General features: G+C 34.4%; 6 protein-coding genes across 6 annotated transcripts; 4 read left to right on the top strand and 2 right to left on the bottom strand.

Moving 5' to 3' along the window:
* Positions 1–623: 623 nt before the first annotated feature.
* On the top strand, positions 624–4,150 carry LOC111487170 (mediator of RNA polymerase II transcription subunit 31-like). The gene is made up of 6 exons (XM_023134486.1): positions 624–860; positions 1,031–1,128; positions 2,292–2,388; positions 2,468–2,546; positions 2,745–3,020; positions 3,543–4,150. Exons 1-6 carry the CDS (start codon positions 811–813, stop codon positions 3,555–3,557), a joined length of 615 nt encoding a protein of 204 aa, XP_022990254.1. The 5' UTR covers positions 624–810; the 3' UTR covers positions 3,558–4,150.
* Positions 4,151–4,635: 485 nt separating this feature from the next.
* On the top strand, positions 4,636–6,371 carry LOC111486472 (tyrosine--tRNA ligase, chloroplastic/mitochondrial). The gene has a single exon (XM_023133649.1). The coding sequence runs from the start codon at positions 4,733–4,735 to the stop codon at positions 6,206–6,208; it is 1,476 nt and encodes a 491-aa protein (XP_022989417.1). The 5' UTR covers positions 4,636–4,732; the 3' UTR covers positions 6,209–6,371.
* Positions 6,372–11,269: 4,898 nt separating this feature from the next.
* LOC111487364 (glutamate dehydrogenase 2) lies at positions 11,270–14,892 on the top strand. The gene is made up of 9 exons (XM_023134746.1): positions 11,270–11,602; positions 11,778–11,891; positions 12,812–13,033; positions 13,146–13,220; positions 13,308–13,424; positions 13,519–13,769; positions 13,845–13,920; positions 14,008–14,094; positions 14,440–14,892. Exons 1-9 carry the CDS (start codon positions 11,495–11,497, stop codon positions 14,623–14,625), a joined length of 1,236 nt encoding a protein of 411 aa, XP_022990514.1. The 5' UTR covers positions 11,270–11,494; the 3' UTR covers positions 14,626–14,892.
* A 2,367-nt stretch (positions 14,893–17,259) lies between these two features.
* Positions 17,260–17,932, top strand: LOC111482719 (glycine-rich cell wall structural protein 2-like). Its single transcript, XM_023128647.1, has one exon. The coding sequence runs from the start codon at positions 17,319–17,321 to the stop codon at positions 17,793–17,795; it is 477 nt and encodes a 158-aa protein (XP_022984415.1). The 5' UTR covers positions 17,260–17,318; the 3' UTR covers positions 17,796–17,932.
* Positions 17,933–18,342: 410 nt separating this feature from the next.
* On the bottom strand, positions 18,343–19,578 carry LOC111489131 (cyclin-U4-1-like). The gene is made up of 3 exons (XM_023137187.1): positions 19,278–19,578; positions 18,849–19,243; positions 18,343–18,665 (listed from the first exon to the last, which is right to left on the bottom strand). Exons 2-3 carry the CDS (start codon positions 19,196–19,198, stop codon positions 18,422–18,424), a joined length of 594 nt encoding a protein of 197 aa, XP_022992955.1. The 5' UTR covers positions 19,199–19,243; positions 19,278–19,578; the 3' UTR covers positions 18,343–18,421.
* Positions 19,579–22,842: 3,264 nt separating this feature from the next.
* LOC111486087 (peptide methionine sulfoxide reductase A3-like) lies at positions 22,843–26,037 on the bottom strand. Its single transcript, XM_023133098.1, has 2 exons — positions 25,432–26,037; positions 22,843–23,324 (listed from the first exon to the last, which is right to left on the bottom strand). The coding sequence occupies exons 1-2, from the start codon at positions 25,978–25,980 to the stop codon at positions 23,073–23,075; spliced, it is 801 nt and encodes a 266-aa protein (XP_022988866.1). The 5' UTR covers positions 25,981–26,037; the 3' UTR covers positions 22,843–23,072.
* Positions 26,038–26,183: the final 146 nt, after the last annotated feature.

The following is a 26,183-nucleotide window of genomic DNA, read 5'->3' as shown; positions in this document are numbered from 1 at the left end:
CCCCCCCCCCCCCCCCCTCCCTTTTTTTCCAATTTGATTATATTTGGATATGTTTTAGTTTATTAAATTGCAGATTTTCAAATAAGTTGGGATTTACTTTAATTTTTAAATCTCTCTTCAATTTTCAATTTTAAAGCTCTCTTCGATAATAGCTCGCTATTGGCTTATTGAAGAGGACGAGATTGGCTTATTGAAGAGGACGAGATATGGTAAGAGATTATGTGAAGGATCCTAAAACCCCAAGCTGATAATCTCTTGGATAATCTCGGTGCTTGAGTACCCTCTAATCGATTGGTCGTACGTTCGAATCCTACAATAAGTACTTGTTGGACCTCCATTTCTCGAGAGGAGGCGGAGCTGTATTTCCCCAACGGCTGACTAGTGGTAGTAGAAAAATAAACTTGAGTGAGCTTCACATGTATTACTAAACACGAACCAAGCACAGATTCAGTAATAAAGCCAATTTTAAACTTATATATACCATTCCCATTTCTACGCTACATTATTAAATTTTCTTTCCAAACTATAAAATCGAACTTTATTGTGACCTAAAATGGAGTTTGAACATAATAATAATAAATTAAAAATAATAATAATAAATAAATAAATATATATATATATACTTGCACCGAAGCATAGTTAGCGGGCATATTTCATTATTTTGAGTTAATTTCTCTCTGGGTTGTGAATGTAGCCATTGCCGCGAAGAACTTTGAAGGAGATCAGACCGCTAGCAAGTTCAACAATCTTTTGGGGTTCGAATTTTGACTTCAAGTCAACGAGCTTCCAATTCGACGAGTCAGATATCCAATGGCTTCTAATTATGGATTAAACGAAGAAGCAGCTGATTCCCCATCATCGTAAGTGTGTTGCTTGATCGTTCTCGTGTTCTATCGTTTTTTCTCTTTGTTTAATACTGTTTTCATTTTGATTATTGCTTCAATTCGTTTTTTCTACTTTGTTGAGGGATTGATTTATAGGACCGCCTGTCGATTGATGAATTATTTTTTGTTTGGTAAATAACTATCAGGCCTACGAATGTGTACAAGGATCCAGATGACGGGCGGCAGCGGTTCTTGCTCGAATTGGAATTTGTTCAATGTCTCGCCAATCCGACCTACATTCACTGTACGTTCTTCCAAAATTTAGGGTTTCTGTGCGATTGAAAATATCAGTTGCCTGAAACTTCAACTTGGAGTGTGCGATTGTATACTAACTCTGTGGCATAGAGTGCGATTGTATACTAACTCTGTGGCATAGAGGGAAAAGCTATTAGATGTCCCAAAACGATGGGATTAAGAAAATGAAACAATCAAAATATCAAAAAGTAATTAAGAAAAGGAAAAAAAAAAAATCCACTAGATTCGTTTCGTTGTAGTTAAAGAATTACTTCAATCTGTAACCGTGATCGACATGAACAACAGCGAATCTGAAGACAGATTCAGGAAGAAAATGGATCAAAGAAAAAGGTCACTACTAAATATCAGATTTGGCATTAAGAGCCAATGTTCCTTTTAAATTTGCATCTTTATGAGCTAGATTTTTCATCTTTTAGGCCTGATTACTGCTGTAACTTACTGTTATTCCTACAAAACCATCATATAATTTATCTAATGAGCCTACACAACTCAGAGGTTGGTGCTCGTCTTGTTGATCGTTCTGCCTTGTAAGATGTGTTAGCATTGTACAATTCCATAATGTGGTTCGACATATAATCGTTCCATAAATTTTATTCTTTTGATGATATGATTTGGTCTCTTATGACGGAAGTTGTGAGATCTCACATTGGTTGGAGAGAGGAATGACTCGTTTCTTATAAGGGCGTGGCAACCTCTCCCTAGTAGATGCATTTTAAAACCGTAAGGTTGATAGCGATACGTAACGGACCAAAGCGGACAATATCTGCTAGCGGTGGGCTTGGGTTGTTACAAATGATATGCTAACGAGAATGCTGAGCCCCTAAGGGGTGGATCGTGAGATCCCACATTGGTTAGAGAGGGGAACGAAACATTCCTTATAAGGGTGTGAAAACCTCCTCCTAGTAGACACGTTTTAGAATTATGAGGCTAATGACGATATGTAATGGGCCAAAGTGGACAATATCTGCTAGCGGTGGGTTTGGGCTATTACAAAAGTACATTTCTGAAGTATGACACAAAATTTTAGGGTAGTATCTTCATGTACTCACTTGGATTTGCATCTTAATGAATAATGCATGCACACTGGCATTGAAATGTTGGAAAAAATGCTTTTTATGCCGTTCTTATAGCTGATCATCTAGTTTTATGCAGATCTGGCTCAGAATCGTTACCTCGAGGATGAAGCTTTTATTGGTTACTTGAAGTACCTTCAATATTGGCAACAGCCGGAGTATATTAAGTATATAATGTGAGTCGGATCTTTCCCTCTCGTGTTAAGCTTTTCGTGAACTGATTATGCTATTGGTATTAACATCAATGTTTTCTAGGTATCCTCATTGCCTCTTTTTTCTTGAACTTCTACAAAATGCGAACTTCCGAAGTGCAATGGCTCATCCTGCCAACAAGGTTAACTTCTGCTATTTTGTTCAACTTTCCTTTTGAGATCTGAATATTATTATTGCAAATGGCATGAACTTGCTGATGAGACAAAATTTAATGACAAATACTTTTTTGCTTCCTGACCTGTTTGATCTTTATGAGCTGATATTTCCAGTTCCTTTTTCTTAGTATTTTAACACAGTTGCATTGTTGGGAATTCCTTAGGAATTGGCACACAGGCAGCAATTTTACTTCTGGAAGAACTATAGGAACAATCGTTTGAAACATATTTTACCGCGATCATTTCCTGAACCTGCTGCGCTACCACCCCCAGTTTCTGCTCCATCTCAGGCACCTGTGCCTACCACAGCCCCTGCCATGGCAGCTTCTCCTGCTGCTACACCTGCCCTTTCACCGATGCAGTATGGTATTCCCCCTGGATCTGGACTTTCAAAGAACGACATGAAGAACGCAGCAATTGATCGACGAAAGAGAAAACATGTAATCTGTTGCATTTCATTTGTTTATTTATTTGGTTCTTTTTTAAAATCTTATTAGTGCTCTGTGAGATCTCACATCGGTTGGAGAGGAAAACAAAGCATTCCTTATAAGGGTGAGGAAACCTCTCCCTAACAGATGCGTTTTAAAATCCTGAGGCTGACGGTTATACGTAACGGGCCAAAACGGACAATATCTGCTAGTAGTGAGCTTGGGCTGGGCTGTTACAAATGGTATAAGAGCCAGACACCGAACGGTGTGCCAGCTAGGACGCTGGGCTCTCAAGGGGAGTGGATTGTGAGATCCCACGTCGGTTGGAGAGGAGAATAAAACATTCTGTATAAAGGTGTGGAAACCTTTCCCTGACATATACGTTTTAAAACCGTGAGGCTGACGGCAATACGTAAAAAGGGCCAAAGCGGACAATATCTATTAACAGTGGGCTTAGGCGGTTAGATAGTGTGTTAGAATACATGCCTTTTCCTTTGCCCATTCAAAACTCTCTTTTCTTTTGTGTTTTGACAGGAAAGAAGTATGTAGTACGTAGTTTAGCCAAAACTAGGCTGGATGCGGGAGCAGCTCGTGAGGTAATCTGCATTGATGTCAAAACTTAAGTACTTTCCATCATGTTACTTGGGGTCGTGCAAAATATCTCCATTGAGAGCTCATAAACATGAGCTACACGAGCTCGATGTTCGGTCCGAGTAATATGTTCATGGAAGAAGCTCTCTCTACATGTTATTAGTATGAAATGTTCCAAAAGAATCCTTAAAAAAACTGCCTAACGATATGTCGGGTTATTATATCCACCTATAATCCGTGGTAAGCAGTTCCTTCCCTAACTTTCGTTCTCTCCTTCTTTAACTGACTTGACATGAAATGTTGTGGTTCAAATGGTAATAGGATAGAATTAGTATCATTACGACGGTTGTAAGGATATATTAGTAATTAGACGTAATTAACTAGAAAAGTCGTGAAGGTAGTTTGTTCCAAGTAGGGAGATTGTTTAGTGGTTTCGGCTCGAGTGGTATCTCAAGGAGAAGTTTTAGGTACCTCGATTACTTTGGAAGTTATCTTGTTGTAATGTTATTCTTCGGATCGGTATCATATGCCCAAATGAGGTCTCTTAGATATAGCGAGACAAAAAAAAATTGATATGCTACTTTATTTGTTCGGCCTCTGGTGTTAACTTAACCTTTCTTATGCTTCAAATAAATGTATCTAACTGATTTCAAATATTGCTATCATTTAAAAATTATATATTTTATTATCTGTACTTCGGAAATTGTTAAATTATTTACATATAAGTAAAGAATAATTTAGGAATTAAAACTTTTATTTCCTTAACGTGAAATTAGGAATTAAAATAAAAAATAACTAATTTAATTTCATTATTGTTTAGTTTATAAACAATTTAATTCTTACTTATAGCAATATTAAGATTTAATTAATTTTGTTTACCGATAAATTAATAAAAATTTGATACTTAATTTGATGATTTTATAATAAATTTTAAATTGAGATTAAATTGTTAAAAATAAAATTATTATAAATTCAAAATGGAAAATCAATAAAATACAAATTTTAGGGATCAAAATACAACAAGGTGAGTGATGAAAATAAGATGTCAGCTAAAACAGTGTGTGTTTTTTCTGGTTTGGGGATATTGCATTAGCCAAAGAGCTCTGCAGCGCTCGAAGAAGTGAACTCCAACAATGGCGATGGCTGCTTCTGCTCGCAGCTCCATAACCTTCCTTCTCTCTCAGCGGACCCTCTTCTTCTCAAATTCCATCATTTCCTCTAAGCCCTCTTTGTCCTTCTCCCTCAAAAGCACTTTCAGCTGCCTCGCTTCCTCTGCAAGTTCTCTCCAATCTTCCACTCTCGAGCCCCAAACCGCTTCCCGGCGCAACGTCGTCGAAATTCTCGAAGAACGCGGCCTTCTCGAGTCCATCACCAGCGACAATCTCCGCTTTGCTTGTCTCAGCCCTCTCAAGGTCTATTGCGGCTTCGACCCCACCGCCGAGAGCTTGCATTTAGGTAATCTTCTTGGTCTCATCGTCCTCTCTTGGTTTCGCCGATGCGGCCACACCAGCGTCGCTCTTATCGGCGGCGCCACTGCCCGCGTCGGCGATCCCTCAGGCAAGAGCCTTGAACGGCCAGAGCTCGATCTCCAGACCTTGGAGACCAACACTCTCGGAATTACAAATATTATAACTAGAATTTTGGGGAACTCGGGCTTGGATTCCAATTTTAGCTCTGATTTTGTGATTCTTAATAATTACGATTGGTGGAAGGAGTTCAGATTTCTGGATTTCTTGAAAGAAGTAGGTCGATTTGCTAGAGTAGGAACGATGATGGCTAAGGAGAGCGTTAAGAGGAGATTGGAATCGGATCAAGGAATGAGCTATACCGAGTTTACTTACCAGCTCTTGCAGGGATATGATTTTCTGTATCTGTATCAAAACCAGGGCGTTTGTGTTCAGATTGGAGGAAGTGATCAATGGGGGAATATCACTGCAGGGACTGAACTCATTAGGAAAATTTTGCCACAGGCTGATGCCGTTTATGGCTTGACATTCCCTCTTCTTCTGAAGAGCGATGGCACCAAATTCGGCAAGTCCGTAGACGGCGCCATTTGGCTTTCTCCGTCGAAGTTATCTCCATACAAGTTTTATCAGTATTTCTTCAGTGTCCCAGATGCAGATGTGATTAGATTTCTCAGAATTCTCACGTTTTTGGATATTGAGGAGATTCGAGACTTGGAAAGTCAAATGGTGAGCCCTGGATATGTACCGAACACGGCTCAGAGGCGGCTGGCCGAAGAAGTTACTCGATTTGTTCATGGAGAAGATGGTTTGAATGAGGCCCTTGAGGCCACTGAAGCATTGAAACCAGGAGCAGAGACAAAGTTGGATTGGAAGACTATTGTGGGGATTGGTGAGGATGTTCCATGCTGCTCGTTGGAGTACGATCAAGTGTTGAATCTTTCGGTTGTCGATCTTGCAGTTATGTCTGGTTTGCTCGAAAGCAAGTCAGCTGCCCGTCGTTTGCTGAAGCAAGGGGGACTCTATTTGAATAACAGTAGAGTGGATTCTGAGAGTAAAAAAATTGAAGCTGTAGACATTATTGATGGGAAAGTTCTACTTTTATCTGCAGGAAAGAAGAACAAGATGGTTGTGAGGATATCATAACCGAGCTGATTCAGAAACAGCTCATTATTTCCTAACCAACATGTCTTATATTATTAACTTTTGGATGAAATTTTTTTGTTAAACTATTTCAAGTTTACCGTTAAGGCCCCGATCTTCGAATTGACGATTTTGAGTATGAGTGAACTTGTTTGCAGCTCTGGAAGTAATTCTTTCAGGTACATGCTGATATGCCAAGTAAGGAGGGACGGCTGCAGGTTTAAATTGATCGGCCGGTCCATTACTTCATCGAGCAATTATAACTTATCGGTACGTTTTATTGCTTAATTGTTGCTTTATGGTTACCTATCTGCTAACTTCTAACAAATCAGAGAAACAGTTGGTGAAAGAGAAGTAGAAAGAGATGTCTGTTAGAAAGATGAGTTACAAGAGATAGTGTTAGGTAAAGAATCAAGATCAGTAGCTTTGTCCTCGAATGTGCAGCGGTTTCGCTCCAACCAAACTGATCAAATGGCTCGTTTCTTATAAAATTGAGAACCAAAAACAGAAATATAGAGATCTATGACTCATCTTTCATATAGACGGACTTAACTTTAGAGCCACATGCCGAAATTCATATCAAAACCCTGACTTTAAAGGTTATGGCCCGGGCCCTATTTGGCCCTCCGTGAGCTTGTTTTCGACACTTGTGTCACCTCGTTCTCTCAAACCTTGCATATGCCTCACCTTAGCTTGAATGTACACTTTTGATGTGTTGAATGATGCCCTGTCCCCTCTCGGTCGCATCATGATACTTCTAATCTTAACCTTCACGTGGTTGGATCGGAGTACACTATGTGAGATACATATTTACAAAATTTTGAGTATCAAGGTTGGTAAAAGAAAGATCTTAAATACAAACCACTAGGGACGACATTTGTGACTGTCGATCATATTGGTCGAGTTCCACGACGGAGAATATGGTTAGAAATTCATAATCTGTCTACACGGATTGCTTAGTTAGCTTCTAACAAATCAAAGAAAACAGATGTTAGGATTTGGATATTTCTTCATTGTGGGTTTTTCTGATAAATAGTTCATTTGCTAATAACTCGTTTATCCCGTTCTGTTCGTGTATAGCGACTCGATTCTCTATAGCGTGATTTGCTCTGCTTTTGTAGATAGTTTATGAAACTGTTGCAATAAACTAGAAGGGATCTTAGAAAGAAACCAGGGAGGTGGAAGATTGTGTTTCAACTTTGTTCATAAGTTCATAAGATTTGGTTACAGAACAGGAAAGAAAAGGGGCACGTTGGTTTAAATTAATGTTCATTTTCCCTTTGAGTATGAATTAAGATTTGCTACTCTTTTTCGTTCGAGTCAGTTTGTGCTGATAACTCTGGATGATCGAGTCGGTTTATGGCAAGCTTCTGTTAACGTATACGATACTCGTTCCAATTTTAACCATATTTAGCATCAAGGAATTCTTAGGACATTTTATGTCTCTTAAGATTACGAGCCATTGGGATTGTTGGAGATTGATCTGGTTTTTTCTTTAACATAATTATGATTAGAGGTGATGAAAAGGCCTCGGATGATCCAACTTAACTCTAGTTGAGTCATCTACTTATTTGAGTTAGGTTGAGTTTAAATACATAAAAAAAAAAATAAATAAATAAATAAATAAATGGGTTGAACCGAAACAACTGGGACTTATTATTAATTTTAAAATATACTTTTTTTTTTTTTTTTTTGCTATATATATATTGAAATTTCTATTTAATTCTATAATTATTTTTTAAATTATTTATTTTTCAATATAATATTAGTTCTTTGTAATTTAAATTTCGAAATTCAATTGCAAATTAATAGATATTTATACTTACCAAACTCGATATTTTATGGTTGGGTTGATTAGAAAAATTATCGTCAATGAGATTGAGTCTAAAAATGTTCAAACCGGACGAAGTCCAACCCATGAACACTTGTCATTGTCATTACTATTAATATTTTTAATTAAAAAATATTTTTTTTAATAAAAATTTCTAATGAATTTATTTGCTAATAAATTCTATGTTTTATTTTTTGATTTTGAAAGCTAATCTAAAAGTCAAATATGTATAACAACTATATTTTAAATAAAATATTTTAAAGATGTGGCCAATATTGTAAAAATTATTTTCAATAAAACATAAATCAATTATTTTTAAAGAAACCTAGAATTTCAAAATGTGATCAAATTCTTTAATTTAGTCAAATTGTTGACATTCAAGCCTATCTTTATAGGTGAAGTACAATTAATTAAATTGAGTAATTGATGATTAATTTATTTTAATTAATTCAAAATATTCTCTGTTAATACCATGTTAAAAAAAAAAAAAAAAAAAACATTTTAGTTTCGAGATTAAAAAAATGAAAAAATAAATAATTATTTTGCAATAAAAAGATTTAAGGCAATAAGATGTGTCCCAATGGAAAAGAGTAATATTGTTATAACTGAAATGCAATCTCCTTCAATGAATAGGGTGTGACTGTGAATTAAGGATTATTAAAAATCATATTTAAAATTCAAATTAAATTCAAATTCAAATTCAAAATAATGTGCTCATAATTTTCACGCCCTTCTTTAGCCGTTTGTTTGGTTTAGATGAGTTTCATTTCCTCAAGCAACAATGTTTATTTAATATGAAATAATTATTTTTTTTATTATCCATTTTGTTTGTACAATAATAATAATAATAATAATAATAATAATAATAATAATAATAATAATAATAATAAATTCTTTGAGTTTGGAAAACTAATTTAATAATCTAATTTTCAAATTTGTTTCAATAATTTAATTGAAAAACTTATTTATCCAAAAACTAAATATATAATTTAACTGATAAATAATATTCGAAAGGAAACAAAATGATAAATTAAAATAATTAGGTGAGCATTTCCTTAGTCAACTCCACGTGTCATAGTCATTTTTTATTAAGATTGTAGCATCCGCAAGTGAATTAAAATAATTTAACCACGTGATGCCAATGCCAAAATACATTTATTTATTATTAATTATTCCAAAACTCTTATTAATTTATTAATGTTTTAAAATATTTTATTTAACGATTACAAATACTAAAATTACGAAGTATTTCAAATTTAACAGAACCATACATGATTTTACCGAAATGTCATACAAAGAAAATACACTATGAAAACTATAAGGTGATACAACACAAGAGTTTACCACAGACAACACATTTTGAACAAACATGACAGTGACACATAGCAAATGTAGGAATTTGTTTGCATCGTTAATAACTCATCCTCTTGAACAAAATACCATTTGAGCACCCATATTGTCCAGATGGCGTAAAATATTTTCTGATGGCAACGATCACCTATCGGACCATTCGTTACCTCCCCTCCAACAAGACGACTCCTATAAATAGAGTTATACTTGTTTGTCACCTTATATACTTGTTTGTTAAAATTACATTAATACCCTTTCTTATCTTAAAATTAAACAAATAGGGGGTGGGTAGGTGCATAAATTCCAGATTGGAATGCTATTTAAATTATTTTTTAACTTATTATTTATTTATTTAAGTTTTGGAAATGAAATTTGATTTTTTTGTAGCCTTTCAAAACTCAAAGAGACACGTTATCCATTATTCAAACATTGCAAAATAAAATATTAGTAATTAATAATTGCATTGAAAAATATTTTTAAAACTATAACATGCACATACATGTAATAATAATAAATAAATAAATAAATAAATAAATAAATAATAGAGCACATTATTAGTTATTTTATTTTATTTTATTTTTTAGCTACCTCCAAATTAATTCTTTATTTCATTTTATTTAATCGTTTTTAATTAATCTAATGAATATAATTTTATTTAAATCTTTTAAAATTATTAAAATTACCCATCCACCCCTTTCCAGAGAGTCGGTGCGTGGCCACGTCATATCTATGCAGCGCTCTGAAAACGGGTTTACTTTTGTTAATTCCTTTTATGGTTTTGTGATCAGAACAGACAACGTGTTAGGCTTTATTTTATTTTATTTTATTTTTATGGATAATGACTAGGGGGTGACGTGTCAATGCCACGTGGATCTGAGTCGTTGGCTCTCATTACCTATATTCATGGCTGCTGCATAGATGGGTCTTCGTTGACAAGTTGGTCTTTTCATTTGATTTTAGATATTTAAAAATTAAAATAAATAAACCTATTTATGCTTAATTGCTTAAATTACAAATCTATTTTTGGGCATTATAATTTCATTTAGATTAAAAATTAATTTAAGGAAAAAAAAAAACTTTCAAAAGAGACATTGAAACTGGCTTGAAAAATAAATTCAGACCGAGGCATCTTTCTCTTTTAGCTTATTTTAATTTAATTTATTTTATTTTTTAAATGGTAACTTTCCATCTCGGTAACGAATAAAATTAAACTTTAGGATTATTCTGTTTGAATCGTTATATTCTCGTTTTTAATATTTTTCAAAGTTTATATGCCGTAGGAATTATTATTTTTTTAAAATAAATATCTTTTATCCATAATTAAGAGTTTTTTTTTAATCATAAAATTTCGAATTTATAATTTTTACCTTTAAATGTTATTTGGGGTCATTTACTGATTTTTTTACCATTTTTATTTGGTAATTTAATACGGGTTTGACTTAAAAATATTATTTTTATTTCGTTGGAAAAATTAAAAATACTGTATTAAATATGGTTTTAACTTAATCACAACTAAATTATTTCAATTAGTGATTTTTGAATTTTGAAGTAAAAAATTTAATTTCTCATGTAAAAAAATATTTAATTGTGAATTAAAAAATATTTTATATTTAAAAAATGCATAATTTTAAATAAATTTTCAATGTTTGTGTTTAAAAATTATTTATAAAGTTTTTAAATTAAAATTTTAATGAAATTTATAATTTAATATTATTTTGAATTAAAAAAAAAAAAAACCGAAAATCCGGAATTGGGAGTCAGAATATTTACAGGTTTTAATGGCAAGATCCAAATTACCGGGAAAAGGAAAAAAAGAAAAGAAAAAAGGAATTAATTAGGGAAAGGCCCCTAAACTATTAAGAATTCGTTTTTGGACCAATTCAGCTTCGTCTTCCTTTGGGGATTAGGACTACTGTCTACTAGGACTCGTCTCAGATCGCAGCCTATAAAATTATCTCATTTCGCTCTCTCTTTCTATCATTCCACACCTTTCTCCCTTGTTTCATCTTCGTTTTCACTCAATCGACTTGAGATTTTTCTTTCTCCCATTCGTTTTCCGCGAATCTCTGTTTCAATTTTCTCTCAGAGTCGTTCCATTAGTAGTCGCGATGAATGCTCTCGCAGCAACGAACAGAAATTTCCGCCATGCTGCTCGGATTCTTGGATTGGATTCCAAGCTCGAGAAGAGCCTTTTGATTCCGTTCAGAGAGATCAAGGTTTGTATTCTATTCTGAAACTGTTTTATTTTGATTTTCTGGCTTGTTTTTGGTTGTTTCTCGGTAAAATCGCTTTTTCGTGTTTCCTGATTTGTGAATCGAAGACGATCGGTCGATCGTTCCGTTGATTTTATTGCTTGATTGATTTGGAGTTGAATGTGGCGTTGGAGAACAGGTGGAGTGCACGATTCCAAAGGACGACGGAAGCTTGGTGTCGTACGTCGGGTTCAGAGTGCAACACGACAATGCTCGTGGCCCCATGAAAGGAGGGATCAGATATCATCCAGAGGTTTATGTTCTCTCTTTCAGTATTTACTTCTTTTTTTCTCTCTAATTGAGAGATTTTGCATATTTATCTCTTCATTTGATTGAGAAATTGATCGTTTAAGCTCAAAAGTAGAAGATAGATTTAGACATAATCCTTGTTTCCAATACCCTCAATGGAAGTCCAAAAGGCAAAAAGTGTAAATTTTAAAATATTTTTCCTATAAGTTGATTTTTTATTTTTATTTTTATAGAAGGATCAATTTTTACCAATTCTGTTTTTGTTTTTTCCCCTTGAAAAAATAGATTAAAAATGTTCAAGTATATAGTTTCTCCCCAGATGAGATTGGCTGGCCCAATCTTTTCCCGTGTAAAAAGGATGGTTCCAATTTTACAAATATTTACAAAAATGGCGAATTTAAATATGAAAATGAAAGGCACAGATGAGATTTTAATGTAAGTTTATCCTTCGTTGAAAATATATAAAATAGCCTTAATTTATACTTTTACAAATTGCAATAAAGGTACTGTTTAGAATTGATGGCCATTTAATATATAGTCCTCAATATATGCCTATGGCATCAAAGCTCTGGTCAGTCAATTTGAATGTCATATATGCATTTTTACACGATTTCTGGATAATCGTTGAATTTGATTCTTTGAGCCTTATTGAAGGTTCAAACATTTTGGCATTACTAATTCCTAAAATACATATCAAGAAATCTTGGGTTCAACTAACAAATTCAAATTGATGTAATGTACTTCTGTTCAAATCCCCTGTCCTCTAAATTGTATCCTTGTCAAAGGAAATGAAAAACCATTCTGTATAGTTGATTTGTTTAAACATGTCGAGACAAGAGAAAAGTTCTATGACTTAAATGAGGAAATGTCTTCTTGAACTTCATTATTTATTTTGGTATTGAGATGAATGGTTTGTCTGAAAAGGTTGATCCCGATGAAGTGAATGCTTTGGCTCAATTAATGACATGGAAGACCGCTGTTGCTGATATCCCATATGGCGGTGCAAAGGGTGGCATTGGCTGCAACCCCAGGGAGTTAAGTAACAGCGAACTCGAGCGGTTGACTCGTGTGTTTACACAAAAGATTCATGATCTCATTGGAATTCATACTGATGTTCCAGCTCCAGATATGGGCACAAATGCACAGGTTCGAACTTCAATGATTGCTGCTTGGTCATGTTTTTTTCTGTAATGCTTGAATTCATTTAGTACTCTGAATCCTATGAAGTTAGTCTCATATTCTGAGATGATGTTTGCAGACTATGGCATGGATTTTGGATGAATACTCAAAATTTCATGGCCACTCGCCTGCTGTTGTCACTGGAAAGCCCATAGTAAGTCCTCAAGTATATTAAAATCCCATGAGTTTTCAAGCTTCAAGTGTTCCTTCTCTTGCTGACTTTGTGCCTTTGAAATTTAAGGACCTGGGTGGGTCACTTGGTAGAGAAGCTGCAACCGGGCGTGGTGTTGTTTTTGCAACAGAGGCTTTACTTGCTGAGCATGGAAAACAGATCAAGAACATGACTTTTGCTATTCAGGTACTTGAAACATGTTAATTCTTGCCTCTTTTGTTGCACATTGCCTTCTTTTCCATATCTAAGGTACTGACCATTTGCAACTAAAAAATTACAGGGTTTTGGAAATGTGGGATATTGGGCATCGAAGCTCATTCATGAGAAAGGTGGAAAGGTCGTTGCAATAAGTGATATCACCGGTGCAGTAACAAATCCGAACGGTATCGACATTCAAGAGCTTCACATGCATAAAAAAAGCACTGGAAGCCTAGTGAACTTTCAAGGTGCAGATAGTATGGATCCAAACGAGCTACTCATACATGATTGCGATGTTCTTATCCCTTGTGCCTTAGGGGGAGTTCTAAACAGGTTTGTTCTGTCCTGAAATTTCAATCTTACAATGGCCAATCTCTATGGTTATAAATGTTTTTTTGTTCGTTACAGGGAAAATGCTGGTGAAGTGAAAGCCAAGTTTATCGTTGAGGCAGCCAATCACCCCACAGATCCTGATGCAGATGAGGTAACTAGCCAATAAAGATTTGTCTTTCCAAACCAAACCCTAAACAACCAGCATTGGTTTCTGATCTCTTAATCTCCATTGCTGCAGATCCTATCTAAGAAGGGCGTCGTAATTCTACCCGACATATATGCGAATGCCGGTGGAGTGACTGTAAGCTACTTCGAGTGGGTTCAGGTAACAAAACCAAAACAAGACATGTTTTTCCTAGTAGTTCTTGGTTGGATGGTTAATGTAAGACTCCATATCGTCAGAGAGAGAAACGAAACATTCCTTATAAGGGTGTGGAAACTTCTCCCTAGTAGACGCGTTTTAAAGCATTAAGGGGAATTCTAGAAGAGAAAGTATGTTCAACTGTTCGTTATGTTATTGGAATCAATTACAATATTTGACGCTCGGCTAGATAACCATATCATGAATGGAAGTAGTAATTATAAGCTTAATTTTCAAAAGCTAAATGGATATCTAACGGGGAGTCCCGTTGTATAACTAACAATAACATCATTGTACTTAAATCTGCAGAACATTCAAGGGTTCATGTGGGATGAAGACAAAGTAAACAGTGAGCTACAAAAGTACATGACCAAAGCATTTCACAACATAAAGAACATGTGCAAGTCCCACGACTGCAACCTGCGAATGGGCGCTTTCACGTTGGGCGTAAACCGAGTCGCACGTGCCACGCTTCTTCGAGGTTGGGAAGCTTAATTTATAATAGATTGGTAGCCCGAATGAATCAAAGATAAACTTGTTTATCACCACGGAGAAAGAGCAGAAGGTTGGATCTAACTTCTACTAGTATTTAGTTCTATTTGATTTTCTTCAACTTATGAAAAAGCATACACAGATTGGATTAGCATAAACCATTGAAACTTAATTTTTTTTTCAGCGTGGTAATTTGTAACATGTCTTAATTCCATTGTTGTTACATTATGTCTATCCATGAAAATTTAATAAATTCCGATTAGTTCTTCACTTTTCTTTTAAATTAAATATGTGTACGATTATATTAATAGATAAAACTTAGCTGATTTAAAGTGTTATTCAATGATTAAGTTTCAACATATAAATCATATAACATAGTGTTAATGTTAAGTGTACCTTAGGTGGTTAAGAGATGTTATCTTGGACTATGAAAACATAATATTACATATTTAATTTAATAAATGAAATAAAATAAAATAAATAGAGAAGAATTTAAGAGAGTAGTAGGGAATGCTATTGGGCCATAGTGGAGCTCAAAGTTATCCTTTGAAATGCAAATAATTTGGGCCCATTAAGAAAGGAGGGCTTAAAATGGGCCCCACTTAATGGGTTAGAAAATGGCTCAAGTGGATGAATAATTTTCTCCTTTTCCTTTTGATATTCATGGAAGTTCGTTGGGACCAACTAATTAGGGCACCCAAGCTTGGGCATGTGTTTTTTTGTGCCCTACATTCTCGACATTTTCAGTGCTCTATTCCTTTCTGTTCAAATTCTGAACTATGCTAGCAGTTTCTCTACATACACCTCTTTTTCGGGTGGAAGACGTACCATAACTCAACTAGTTATAAAACGTGCTTATAAAAATTGTGATGTCCCACATTGGTTGGAGAGAAGAACAAATCACTCTTTATAAGAGCGTGAAAACCTTTCCCTAGCATGCTGGTTGGAGAGAAAAACAAATCACCGTTTAAAAGATAAAATCCAATATCTATTAGTGGTGGATTTGGGTATTACAAACCCTTTAACTTTGTGAGCTATTTTATTGTCTTAATTTTAAAATTTTAATTTGAAGAGACATGGATCCCATGTTAAACTCATCATTACACAATCCACTAGCATTTAAATAATTCAAAAGGCGCCTTTTTTTTCATTCAAATAAAGTTAAATTACAAATAATAATTATCCATTCCAATTTTATTAACACTAAACAAATACTTACATTAAATCATAGTATGATAACCTCTATTAAACGTATAATAGATCATATATGTACATAGTAAGATAATCTAATGATTTATTAGTTTGTTTCCAAATCTATGATATACTGGTTTGTTACCAAATTTATGATTTACAATACAATTTTCATTATACACATCTATAAATATATGAGGTCGTGACCGTAACCGTAGATCATAATGCTATTCAACCTAACAACGGATAAAAATCTAACTAATGTATAACCCTAATAAAAAGAATAAATTTTTAGATATTTTTGTCCACTAGGGCATAAAAAGAATCATAGCCGCACATCTAATAGAATCATCGATATGAAAAAATAACAATATTTTTAAAAAAACGACGTGGTGGAATACACGTGGCAAGATAATAGAGTGGCAAGATTGAATATTTAAAGAGAATCACAACCGTCCAACCAAAGAACGTGGAAGTCAAAGTCATTACCTGTATTTTCCACTCAGCAGATCACGGCACAAATTATCTCCCCCCCCCCCCCACGAAAAAAGCAGTTGTAATCAATTCCGGTCCAATTCTGTTCCGTCTTTGCTCCACGTGGCTTCATTAGAATGGGCAGTTAAAGCTTAAAATGAGGTGTTAATTTGATTTAATCTCTATAATTTTTATTTTAAATTTTTAGAGATTTTAATTAAAGAAAACTAATAATTTTATTTTCAAGAAAAAAAAAGTTGGTATATAATTTAGAAAGGAAATAAAAAATAAAAACGTTATATTTATTTATATAAATATATATATTTACTTCTTATAGTAAAAGGTATTTATTGACTTTGCTAAGCCAATATGTGAATTTAATTATGTTCAAGTGGTCGAACTAATTATGGATAAAGGAATTTAATTTATAATATAGTAACCTATAAAAAGTTTATAATATAGTAACCTATAAAATATTTAAATTTATTTTATGGACGTAAGAATTTAGCATTTTTTTTTTTTTGGAATTTCCAAAAAAATATAAATTATTCCAATTTTCTCTAATATTTATGCCCATTACTTCATTTTGTTCCCATAGAAATAGAAAAAATCTTTAATTTTTATGAAATAAAAGATGATAAATACCATTACTAAAAAAATTATAAAAGTAAGTAATTCTATTTTTTTTTTAGATTAACTTGTGTTAAGTAATTTTAAATTTTGTAAATTAAAATTAAATTTTATATATTATCCAAATTATGATTTGTTTTTTTAATCAGTTGTTTTGGCATCTTTATACCTTTAATGCTAAAAACACGTTGTTTAATTATGTCTTTTTAGGGTAAAATTGAGGAGTATGGGCGTGCACTCACAAGAAGAAATATAAATTAAATAATAATAAATAATAAATAAATAAATAAAAATAAATAAATAAATTGTCCCACTATAAAACGCCACTTTGACGATCACCACAACCCAACCACTACCTGTAAACCAGAATTAATAATTTCTTCAAAGCTTTCAATAAAAACATGAAAAAACCATCAACATTTCATCTCATCTTTCTCCTCTTATTCATCACAGCTTCCTCCGCCATCAGCCGCCGCGATCATAGCCGGAAACTGCTCAACTTTCCATCCATGTCTTGGGGACCCAACGGAAATGGAGGTGGGAACCCCACTGGCGGCTATGGCTCTTCCCATGGCCCTAATTGGAACTATAATTGGGGTTGGGGTTCGAGCCCAGGGAGTGGCTGGGGTTACGGCTCAGGTTCGGGCCGATCCTCAAATGGGTTCGGAAAAGGTTATGGATACGGATTTGGATCGGGATCGGGATCAGGCTCGGGATGGGGATATGGAAGCGGGGGTGGTGGTGCCCATGGTGGTGGATATGGGTTCGGAAGTGGCTATGGCAACTCTGGAGGCAGCGGGAATGGCGGCGGATACAGCCGTTCGAGTGGTAGCGAATATCGTTCCGCCACTAATTCGGAGGACAAAAGCAAGCCCTAGTAGAAAAAATATATGTCGATGGACATATAGGATAATAATAATTATATAAATATATAAGACATTAGTCGTATGTAGCTCTAATATCTCTATAATATATAGTTTATAAGCTAGCATAATTAAAGTTTGCCTTATAACTATATTATAGTTTGTATTATATAACTTTTTAATGAGATTATATACTTAAACTAATTCTTCTTAATAAAAACATATTTAAATTAATTTAAATATCAATTATATAATATTATATATATATATATAATGGTAAATAAATATAATTTATTATTGTGAGATTAATTATGTTTTAATTATTAAAAATTAAAATTTACTCAACTTTAATAATACTAACATTTAAATTTTCACTACTAGATTGAATTAAACAAAAATTACAATATTTATACTTACAAACAACCAAAATACAATTCTACACAATAGACATGGAGGGCAAAAATGTCCAACTACAAGAGAAGCAAATTAGGGTGGCTTCTTGGGCCCAAAAAAGCCCACATTTAAGCCCAAAAGGCCCACATCCCCACCTCAAAAACTTCTAGCTAATTTAACGACTAAGCGCCAAGGGAGAGCCCGTTGTGCCTTGCCACGATCGCATATGATCGATCATTTCATTTGATTTAAGCTATCAATTGTTTTTTATGCGACGCTTCATCTTCGGGAAAGGAATAAAATTTTATGGGGATCGGAAGATTGGATTGCGTCGATAACACTTCCGCTCGGAGATAAGAACAATAAGTGTGAAAAGTGTTCGGTGTCACGTTAAGTTGGAACCCTAAACCAAATAAGAAATCGATTTCAAGAAGGTTCATCTCCATCGTGCTTATTCCACCCACTTTCGCATAGTAGGCATTATTGTAACACCTGAAAATAAAAAAAATCATAAAAATTTAATATTCTATCGAACCCTATGAAGAAGAAGAATCGAAATCCGAGACCCGAAACCTGAGATCCGGGACCGAACTCGACCCGAAAATCAAGTAGACTGGGAATAATTAGAACCCAATTGAACAAATTAAAAAAAGAAAAAAAGAAAAAAAAGCTTACAAGTCATCCAAGAACTTGGCGGAAACAAGAACACTGGTAATGAGAAGCCGATGAACATTGAAGGAATCAATGGGCAAAGAAGGGTGGCGCTGAACGAGCCGATCGAGATAAACATAAGCCACAACGAAGCAGCTGGGGCTGCAATTAGCGTACTTAAATATCCTCTCCAAGTAGGTTTGGATCGAAATGGTGGGCTTTGTCAAGCCATGAAAGGCTGAAACTTTAGCCGCGCTATGAAGCTCATGGCTTTGATCATTGGACTCCGACACCCTCTGCAAAAGGGACGACAGGAAAGTGATGACTTTGGGAATTGGAACGGCCATTTGATTACGGTGATCTAAGTCTGCCATTGATGGAGCTCGAAGTTGTTGAGGTTTTGAAAAGCCTTGAATTGGGTGGAATTGCAGCTGGCTCTGAGTTATCTAGAGGGTGGAGAATAAGTACAGCTCAGGTTTTTTTTTTTTTTCTTGGCTTTTTGTATTGAAATGTATTGGGTTTTGTTTGTGTGTGTTCGTTTATGGGATGAGGAGGTTTTTTTCTATCGATAGGCCTCTCGAGATGTATGGGATATTCGCTGGTGATAGGTCCCGCTCAATATCCTCCTCTTTCTCCGTCTCTCGAGATGTATAGGACATTCGCTGGTGATAGGTTCTGCTTAGTGTCCTCCTCCTTCACCGTCGTTCTCTAACTTGCGGGAGTAAACAACAACAACTTTCATGTTTGAAAGCTTATAAATCAAATCCCGGAAATTAAGTATATATTTTGCTCAAAATTTAAGAATGGACAGATGAAAATTCAAATTCATCCTCAGATCTGTGGGAGATAAACAATGATAGCTTCTGGGTTTGAAATTTTATGGAACAGTGGACGTATGGAAATTCAAAATTCAGCCTCCTATTTACGAGAATAAACAATGTCAGCTTTTGAATTTGAAATTTTATGGATCAAATTCGAGAAACAGAGTATATTTTGCATAAAATTTAACCGTGGAGATATGAAAATGAATTTTAATTTCGTTTCAACTCCGTGTTAAATTAATTTGGTTTTAATTCAAGAAAATAATTAAAAACATTAAAAATAATTACGAAAGAACAGGCTGTTTTTTGCCAAACTAAGAAGGGATGTCACATGGTTAATGCTTTATATCTAGATCAGGCTAGGAAGAAATTTGGTGGATTTTCTTTTTCCATATAATAAATTTTTTTAATTACAAAATGGTCCCATAAATATTAGTATTTGTCATATGGTCCCAATCACTCCATTTCTTTTCTATTTTTTATTTTTTTATTTTTATTTTTCTAACAAACAAAGGTGAAGACATGGGCCAAGTCTCTTGTCAACTTTTTAGCTACTCAGGGGTAAATAGGTAATTTCAGTTCCCATTTATTTGGTAAGTTTACAGTGACATTCCTTTTCGAGTCTCTCAATCAACACCATACACTTAAAATATCAACTTGGGAGAGAACGATAGGCCTTCTCTCCCTTTGCATTTAAGTATCTACTCATCCTATAGCTAGCTATCTAGGGGTAAAAGAGTAATTTCAATTCTCATTTATTTGGTAAGTTTTTAGTAACGTACCTTTCAAAAGGACTTAGGTCTCTCGATAAACACCATATACTTAAAATACCAACTTGGGAGAGAACGATAGGCCTTCTCTCCCTTTGCATTTAAGTATCTACTCATCCTATAGCTAGCTATCTAGGGGTAAAAGAGTAATTTCAATTCCCATTTATTTGGTAAGTTTTTAGTAACGTACCTTTCAAAAGGACTTAGGTCTCTCGATAAACACCATATACTTAAAATACCAACTTGGGAGAGAACGATAGACCTCTTTTTCCTTGCATTTAAGTATCTACTTATCATAGAGCTAACCCACGTTCTATTTAAGGACCCATGCCTAAATAGAAAAGTCATTTTTTTTTGTGAAAAAAAATTAAATTAATAAATAACCGAATAGTCAACGTACACATAATTCAATTAGTTAAAACATATAATATCAATTGAGATTAAGTTAAAGGTTTAAAAATTACCAAAATCTCCCTCGAGTAATTAGTATTTAATTTGATTATAAAAACACAAATCTAGGTCACGTTTTAATAACTTTATTTTAATCAAGCACAAAACATAAACCGAATTTACTTATCATTCTTAAATTTCATTATATTTTGTTTTAATATTTTAATTTTAGAAATATTTTTCCAAATAATCACTAATCTCTCGAAAAAGTTGTGATATAAGTAATTTTGATTTTTTAAAAAATCTCGAGAACGGTTTTTGTTTATCGGTGTTAGTTCAATACTTTTCTTATGTACTCGTATATGAAATATTGGATTTGAATCAGAATTCGGTACTCGAGATCATTTTAAATGGACGAATTTAGCCATGGCCCCTAACTTATTCTTTATTCTAAATATTTGAAATTTTAGTGATTTCAATATTACTCAAGTTGGTAAATATGGTGTCGATAAAGAGAAAAGAGGGGTAAGGAAGCAACGACGTGTCGGCTGCGATACGTGTGCTTCACGTGTTCGAAAGGTGTGGGGTGGCCACGTTTCAATTTCAATAATATAATTGGTCTACATTTCTCTTCCTTTTTTCTTTTTTTTTTCCTTTTTTTAACATTTAAATCAAGTTAATTATTCACCGACAGTCTTGCCGATATATATATATATATATTTATAATAATCGAATATTTATCTGCACAATTTCAATGTTTTACATTATAAATTTAATTATTATACTTTGAATATTTATTTGTTTAATTCATTAATTAATGTTCCAATATCAAGAGTTAGATACGTAAAATTAATTGATCGTTGACGTGACATATCAATTAAATAATTTTTTATATCTATATGATGGATAAGTTGATGAACAGTATATGAAACTTTTGAAATATAACATTTGAAATGGTAAAATTAATTTTTTTTAAGAAAATAAATTAAAAGATTAGAATATAATGCAAATTTAACCTAGAAAAAAGGTCACCAATGAATTAGCTAATTGATTATACTCAAAATGAGGGTCAACATGAACTTAAATCAACAATTAATTATCTCTATTTTTTTGAAAAAAATTTAAAAATCGATAATAATTTAAATCTGACAGAAATTTAAATACCAAAGGATTAAAATGAGACAAAGAGAAGTCATTTTCTTCAAATAAATAAATAAAAGACAAAAAGTTCTAATGACATTTAAAAAGGCAAAAAAAAAAAAAGAAAAAAAAAGAATAATAATAATAATAATAAAATGAGATTTATAGAAATAAAATATTAAAATAATAATTAAAAAAAGGATATGTGGACTGAAGTATGATAGCAAATAATTGGGTTTATCCGAGTGGTGGGCATTGACACACCAAACATTTGAGAAGAGACGCTGTCCCACTTGCTTTGTCTCCTCTATCATACAACATTTTGCTGTCCCACTCCTTTTCAAGATTTTGACTGTTTCAAATATAAAGCAAACAAAATACCTCCAAAATGGTAAGCAATCCCAAATACCAACAGCTATAACTAAGAAGAGGAGACACTATGGAGCACATGATTGAATCACAATGCTCGTAGTTCGAAGACAAAGAAAGACATGAAGCTCAAAGATTGAGCACACGATTATGGATTAGGATATCATCACAAATCTGATGAAGTCGAAATAGAGATTGTAGCTTAGAGGATTGAAACAGCTTGAGGAAGAAATTCGGCAGACACAAAACATGAACTATAACTCAAAATATTAGAACTAATGACAATTAAATACGATATTGGAAATTTAAATCTGCTCATGGGTAGAAAATTACGATAATGTAGGCATGAGACTACACATCTAATAATCCTATCTACTCATGCAAACTAAACTGACCATTTCTATTATTATTCATCGATGACTTTCCACCATTACTTTGTACAAAAGGATTATGTTGATATCAAAAACGCTTTGCGAAGTACTTTTAAAAATAATATGATATCATTCACTTTCAACATGCATGGACCAATTCATCTAAGCTTCCACAAGATTTTTAGACCATTAGATTGAGGGAAAGCATCCTTACAAGTACAACTTCGTTTATTAGGAAAGCCAAACCAATTACAGATACATACATACATCCAAGATTCTTTTTACAAGTAACGTCTGAGAGAGCTTCTCAAACCTAGTCATAGATGTATACAGAATACCATAATCTTGAAGCTGGGAAACTAATATTACCTGCCAAGACCTACTTAACTAACCGTAGCATCGAATTGGGTCATTGCAGCCTTTAGCAGCAGATTGCTTGGAGCCAAACCTCCCACCTTTCTCAAGGTATTGCTGATGGTATTCCTCCGCTCGGTAGAATTTTTTGGCTGGAAGAATCTCAGTCATGATCTTCCTGTTCAATAACTTCTGGTGGCGTTCCATTGATTCGAGAGCCGCTTTCTGTTGTTCAGGAGTGTAGAAGTATATGCCAGATCTGTATTGTGTTCCCACATCATTTCCCTGTCAACCCAAACAATATGAATACCATTACTTGGATTTAGGTCAGGGAATGAATAGAAAACTCATATCATATGCATAATAATGGAAAAGTTATCTCAAAGTTAAATATCATGTACGATGCATCTTTCAGTACAAGAAATAAGACAAGTAGCTCATGCAAGAAAATGACACAAGTAAGAAACAAGAACAATATGTTTAGCTGTCTGAAGTCCTTGAAAAATAATACTTCTTTCCCCAAATTGGTCGGAGGATGATTTTCGAGTCATTTGAAATGCTGGTCGAGTGGGATCCATATCCCCTGAAATCACTGATTCAAAGCTTGAACACTCCTATTTCTTTCTAACCCAATCCTCTATAAATGAAGCTTACAAGTGAACCTACCAAAGAAATCTTCCCCTGTCAAGAATAGGAGGATGCAAAAGGACTTTTCCTATTATAAGAGAACCGTGCTCTCGAACTAACAGCACCCTAAAAGCTTTAGACTGTAAGCCAAATCTTCAAAGAGGAGGTTCCTCCAAAGAATGTGACCCAAAGACTTAAATGCGTTTTTTTTTATTTGGCAAAGAGCAAATCACTACGAGTCTATGACCAAGAACTAAATTGGGAAACCTCTGGATAAGGTATTATATGATGTTAATCCTCCATTCGGGTTGGGGTTGACGCCAAAGTCAAGTAGGAGGTGAAGTGGTCGGACTTTTTGAGCTGTTCCAACCAAGGAGACAAAAATCTCGATCGAGAAAAGCTGAGCAAAAGGAACGGGGCTAGGGTAAGCTGAGCGCATGACATGCCTTGAGAAAAACTCAGCTTTCTTAAGAATTTTACATTTGACCCCCACCCCTAATGAGCAGCCGACAAACAAAAAAGAACAAAAAATGCAATTTGCATTTTTTATGGAGGGAAGTTTGTCAAGACAAGGAAACGCAACCAAAAGAAACCATGTCGGTCCATCCAATGGTCCAAGAAATGCATAGGCCACATACCAACTGATAATTTAATGAATCTGATAAAACAAGGCAAACAATGAGAACAGCTTTCTTAAGATTCACGAAAGTGCCATTTAAAACACATTGGAGCTCTAACCATTGGAATGATGTCCATACTTAAATCAATCCTATATCAAGAAGCATCAAGTTCCAAGGAGAAATGCTATAGCAATTCAGTAAAAAAAGCAACGAATTTCTCAACCCTCACAAAGTTCCAAGGAAAAATATACAGCCACTCAGTCAAAAAGGCAACATTCTTTTCAGCTAAATTCTCAATCCTCAAATCACCTGAATCAATGCACTACCCTTAAACCTAAAACCAACACAGACATGGATAAGAAAGATAATACACAAACAGCATGCCCTCTTCTGAAATTAAGAGGTGTCTCCTTTGCCAATTTCTTTTTTTTTTTTCAATAAAAAATGTTCTATTCCAACTAAAGAAGCACAATGCACGAAAAAATATGGTAACAGAGACATAAATTACAATATCCAAAGTGAGGTGAAGTCATGTCTAGCCCTGCACAACCCAGCCTACGTTTGATAAACTCAACATCTTAAACATATATTTCATGTTTTTATGCTATTAAAAACAGTCATCCTTTGCGTTCCTTCACATCGTTTACCAGGAAACACAACAAAAATACAGGAGTCATACATCTGTAGCGAAACATCAAAACAAAGTCTTCCTTAACACAAGTAAAAATTTGCAATTATCAGTATGGCCATGAAAGCATCGTGCTTTGAATAACAAAGCATTAACAAAAACATAACATCCCTCCATAGACTTCTAACGCAGTTCATATTTGTCCACTTCGTTACTATTATATTTTTCAGAAGCAAATATATGCTTTTCCTTTCTCCTGACCCATACAAAACATGAGGCTTGACCATTTCAAATCAACAAGCAATCCGCATCACAGAAACTGAACTCAAATGTGAAATTAGTGAGCATGCGAACTCCAATTCTATAAAATCTTAACAAAATAACCAAGGAACTCCAATAATCCCCGAAGGAACTACCCAAACAAAGGTTAACCATTAGAAATTTCAAAAGAAACCCAAAGAACTCAGTCAAGAACCATAACATACCACAAGAATTTGTAAAAGAAAACTCAACGAACCTGCCGATTAAGAGTAGTAGGATCATGTCGAGCCCAAAACACATCAAGCAGAGACTCGTAACTGCACTCTTTGGGATCATACTGAACCCGAACGACCTCAGAGTGATTGCTCTGCCCCGAACAAACATCCTCATAAGTCGGATTATGAATATGCCCTTGAGTGTAACCGACCTCCGTTTTGGTCAAACCGGGCACTCGTTGAAACGCCAATTCGACGCCCCAAAAGCAGCCCGCCCCAAATTGGGCAAACTGCTGGCCCGGCGCCGGAATGTCATCGTCTGGACCTTGTGCAATCGCTAACGACTCCGGCGAGGCCTCGGTGGCTCTGGACCCGAATCCGAGCTTGTTCCAGAGATTCATGGACGGGCCTGTTGAAGAAATGGGTCGGTAGGTTTTGGGGAAGGGAGAGGGGGTTTTGATTGTGAAATTGGATTGAGAGAAGAAGGGTTTGGAGGAAATTGAAGTGGATTTTGAGAGAAAAGAGGAAATGAGAAGTAGCAGAAGAGAGACAGTAGAAGAAGAAGAGGGTATAGCCCAGTTTTTTAGCATTGCGTAAAGAGAAAGGACGGGACCAAAACGTGTTGGAATATTAAATCTTGTTCCCCAAGGGATGACCCTCTGATACGAAATCGTTACGAATTGGGACTGGCACTTTCAGGGAAGCTTCTTTTCTGTTTTTTTTTTTTTTTTTTTTTTTTTTTTTTTTTTTTTTTTTTTTTTTTTTTTTTTTTTTTTTTTTTTTTTTTTTTTTT

The sequence above is a fragment of the Cucurbita maxima genome, unplaced genomic scaffold (assembly GCF_002738345.1).
Source record: "Cucurbita maxima cultivar Rimu unplaced genomic scaffold, Cmax_1.0 Cma_Scf00001, whole genome shotgun sequence".
Classification (NCBI taxonomy): Eukaryota; Viridiplantae; Streptophyta; class Magnoliopsida; order Cucurbitales; family Cucurbitaceae; genus Cucurbita; species Cucurbita maxima.
The sequence above is the reverse complement of the archived record's forward strand: the minus strand, read 5'-3'. Positions and strand labels throughout refer to the sequence as shown.